The sequence below is a fragment of the Varanus komodoensis genome, unplaced genomic scaffold (genome assembly GCF_004798865.1).
Source record: "Varanus komodoensis strain SLA01 unplaced genomic scaffold, ASM479886v1 scaffold35, whole genome shotgun sequence".
In the NCBI taxonomy this organism is placed as follows: Eukaryota; Metazoa; Chordata; class Lepidosauria; order Squamata; family Varanidae; genus Varanus; species Varanus komodoensis.
This window is the reverse complement of record NW_025335856.1, coordinates 3,164,429-3,168,180: the sequence shown is the minus strand read 5'-3', so window position 1 is coordinate 3,168,180 and position 3,752 is coordinate 3,164,429. Positions and strand designations below refer to the sequence as shown.

Sequence of the window (3,752 nt, the reverse complement as noted above, 5' to 3'; positions counted from 1 at the left end):
TGGCAGGAGGGTAGCTCTGCTTCCCCAGCCTGCTAAAAGGCCAGAACCCTCTGTGCTTTCCCAGAAGGGTTTGATTTCGCCTTTCCGTGTTAATCAGAACTGCAATCCTCCGTTATGCAATAAAGACAATACGATAAACTGCAATAAAGATAAAAAGTTGCAGTAGACAAGGTACTTCTGTGGACTTGCGGGCAAGGCTGGCCTAGGCCGCGTTCTGCATGTGCTCCAGGCTCCACGGATGGGGTGGCAGCCCCACATGGCATTGCGGGAGGACTGCCTGGTTTGGAGGAGGCCTGGCAGAGGCTGTTTGGGTGGGCAGATCCCGTGGAGAAACTTGCTGGCAATTCAGGGGGCTGTAAACCCCCCTTAGGCGCAACCTTGTGCCACATCAGGCCGGGGGAAAGTCCACAGGTCCCCCTTTAGGCCCCTTCCTGTCCAATCTGTCAGCGGAGCGTGCCCTCAAAGGTGGTAGGTTGACGGGTCTACCCGGCAGTAAACGCCCATTGCGTTCGGGCGGACATACTCCCAGGTGCAGGACTGCAGTCTTAGGGGCCGATCCTCGAGCGTTAGGCAGAAAAACGGCCTGCGGGGGGTTGTAGTGGCAGCGCTTCTCCTTGTGGTCCAGCCTTGCACGGGGCTGCGCGTTCAATCTTCCAGCCGCTCTCCGCTTTGGAAGGGAAGGCGTGGATCCGCTGCAGCGCCCAAAGCCCTCCCCGGGGAGCGCCCGCTGTGCGGCATCGAAGCAGCCCGCGGGCGCCCAAGCGAGCCCGCGGTAGGTTCCCCCTTTCGCATCGGGGAACGGCTCGCTCCGGGCGGGGGGGCGGGGCGGGGCGGGGCGAGGGGGCCAAGGTAGGCTTTGCCTCGCCCCTTGCGCCTCGGGTGAGACTCGCGTCCTTTCCCCGCAGCCAAGCTTCCCCGGCGGCTGCAGGCGCGGGCTGGGCGCTGGTGCCGATCGGGAGGTGGCCCCTCGGCGCGGCGCGGCGCAGCCTCCCCTCGCCCCCCACCCGCAGCGCCCTCCCCCCGCACCTGACGTCAGCTCCTGGGCTTCTCCTCCGAAGCGCCTGCTTGCATTCGGGCTCGGAGCTGGGCGCGGGGACAATGAGCTGCCGCCGGCTCGCGAGGTTCGCCCTGGGCTGCCTGCTGATCGCCAGCTGCTGTTGGAGAGGTGAGCGGGCGCGGCGCGCAGAAGGAAGGGCGCGGGCAGCTCGCGTTTCGCGCGAGGGTGGGCGGCTGGGGGGCCCCGCAGGCAGCCAGGAGGGTCGCCGGGCAGCAGCGCCAGGCTGGGGTCTTTCCGCGCGCTTTCGGCTCGGAGGAGGGGGTGCCGATGGGGTCTTGCCCTCACGCGTCTCCCTGCAAGCTTGGAGGCGAAGATGAGTTTGACAGGGCTGGTCCCAGGGCCGTGTGTGCCTGCGGAGGACTCGGGTTTGCGCGCGCGCCTTGTGGGGACGAAGGAGAGGTGGGCTAACTCGCCGCCGGGCGCAGTTTGCAGCGTGGGTTGCAAACGCGCGCACGCCTCTCCTGCCTTTTCGCCGCGCGCACCAGCTCCCGTGCTTTGCAACTGGTGGCTGGAGAAAAGGGGGCGCCAGACGTGTCCGCCAGGTTGGGGAGACGTCTGTGCAGGCGCGCGCGCGCGTGTAAGAGAGATTTTTTTCTCGAAAAGGAGCAAAAATCCGTTCGGCTCCGAAGCACCTCCCAGTTCTCCCCTTGCAAGTGGCGATCCCCTTTCCGCGCGCCCCCCCCCCCCGCCCGCATTTTTGATTTACTGTCTACTGTTGGAAGAGCTGGGCGTTAAATCGCCGTCGTTCTGCGAGTCGAGTCCGGGGATGGGAGTGGGAGACGGAGAAAGGCCTGCCCGGGATTCCATTTCGGGAAGGCGCTTGCCCCGTCCGCGCGGTCACGTCGAGGCGGCTTTTGTTCGGGGCGCTGGCAGGTGGGCCGGGTGGGATCGCAGCTTGCTAGCCTTGTGCTGCCATGCAGTGTTAGAGGAAAACCCTGCGGGGCTGGCAGACTCCTCACTTGGCCCTGCTGAGCGGAGACGCATTGCCGTCCGCGGGGAAACTCAGGCAGGGCTGACTTAAGCCCCGCTCATTCCAGGGGCTCTGCGTTAAGCTTGACTGGCGGCGCAGCCCCAGCGTAGCTGAACAGAAAATTTGCCCAGCATTCCCCAGTCCTTCTGCTATTCCACAACCCACCGGGGAATGCTGGGACGTGGAGGGCTTTTTGCCTGGATAACAATGCACAGGGCTGCACCCACAGCCCGGCCGCAGCCCTTCCCGGCAAACACATTTGCGTGTTGCTTGCCTTCCCTCCCCCCACCGCACCCCAGCAAGGACTTGTGCCCCAACTGCCGTAGCCAGCAGGGTGAGGAGATTAGGAATTCTGTGCTGCCCAGCTGGTAAGGCTTCCTGTGGTGGTGATTCTTCCCCAGCAGACACAGCTGGGGGAAGCGCCCACCACCCAGCCCTGTCTTAATGTGGCTGACGCACCCAACGCCTTGCCTCTCTTTGTGCGAATTCGGTTGCCTCGGGAAGGGAATACGAAGGGCCCGATGGAGAAAGGACCTAGGTAAAGTAGGGATTTAGGCTCGGAGGGGTGCCGGGGAGTGGGGAACGCCACAGTTGGCCTCTTCGGTTCTGGGAGTGTCACGCTAACATCGTGCAGTGGGGTGGGGTTGTAGATTTGCTAGGCAGGAGGACACACCTTTCAAAAGAAGGAGAAAGGGTCGATTCATAGTCCGAGAGCTGCGCAGGATGAAACACCTGCTGTGAGCACAGGTGGATTTGCTCGGCGGCCACCCTGCCCATCCAGAAACGAGGGCACTGGGGGATTCTGGGCGTGTCCAGAGCCATGTGTCTGTCTGGGAGCAGAAGCATCAGAGCCAGAAGTCACATGGCTGTCTGAGATGTTGCCGTCCGTGGTCTGGCAGCACCGTCTCCCCATGATGGTCGTGGGTGTGATTCTGCAGCTCCCACCCTTGCCGTTTCTGGGTGCTGCGGGTCAGCGCCATGTTTTAAAATGCCCTTTTAACCGCCCTCTCCAGGCCAGAGATCCACATCTTCTTTGCTCCTGCTCCACCATAATGCACAATGATAGAGATGCCAGAGGGCTGAGCGCTTCATGCCACATGACATGAATATAGGCAGGAATCTAAGATTTTAGAGCTAGAAGGCACCTTGGGGTCCACTAGTCCAGCACCCTGCTTAGTAGAGTCCAACTTGAGCAGAATCAGGCCAAGCGGCTCTCAGGGCAACCTGCTCCGCTGTCAGACCGCTCATTCGGTTAGGATGGTTCTGAGAGGCTTCCCAAAATCCGCCTCCATGCGCTCTGCTGCCGTTCCGTCTGGTCCTGCCTTTGTATCGTGTTCTCCTTTGTGTGCAGGGTGCCTTCCATTCTGTGTTCTTAAAGGTTTGTTGTTGCTTTAGGGAGAGGAGCAACAATGTTCTGTAGACAAAGAGCCACGTGTTTGTTTATTATGCATTAAAAGATTTATACTCTTCCTTTTCTGTTGAAGCACTCCTGGGTAAAAACGAAGCCAGAATTGAAAACACAGCAGGGGGCGATCCTGTGATTTCTAGGCCCGTCTGTGGGGCTTCAGATGGTTCCCAGTCGCCAGTCCCAGGGTGGAGACAGCACACTGGCCTCATGGAGCGACCCCGGAGATCTGCCCTTGCAGCTGGGGGGGGGGAGAGTCTTGCCAGCTGCCCCTTGACTTTGGAGAGGGTGAAAGGGCTGCTCCGGTGCATGGGAGGGGA

The 3,752-nt window shown here is 61.5% G+C and overlaps 1 protein-coding gene across 3 annotated transcripts in view; it reads left to right on the top strand.

Annotated features, from left to right (window-relative positions):
• The first annotated feature begins 887 nt into the window (after window positions 1-887).
• Window positions 888-3,752, top strand: part of MCAM (melanoma cell adhesion molecule) — a 34,461-nt gene continuing 31,596 nt past the window's right edge. For all 3 annotated transcript variants that reach the window (XM_044439632.1, XM_044439633.1, XM_044439631.1), the window contains exon 1: window positions 888-1,165. In XM_044439632.1, the coding sequence (XP_044295567.1) occupies window positions 1,099-1,165 (67 nt within the window). In that variant the 5' untranslated portion in view covers window positions 888-1,098. The remainder of the gene's footprint in view (window positions 1,166-3,752) is intronic.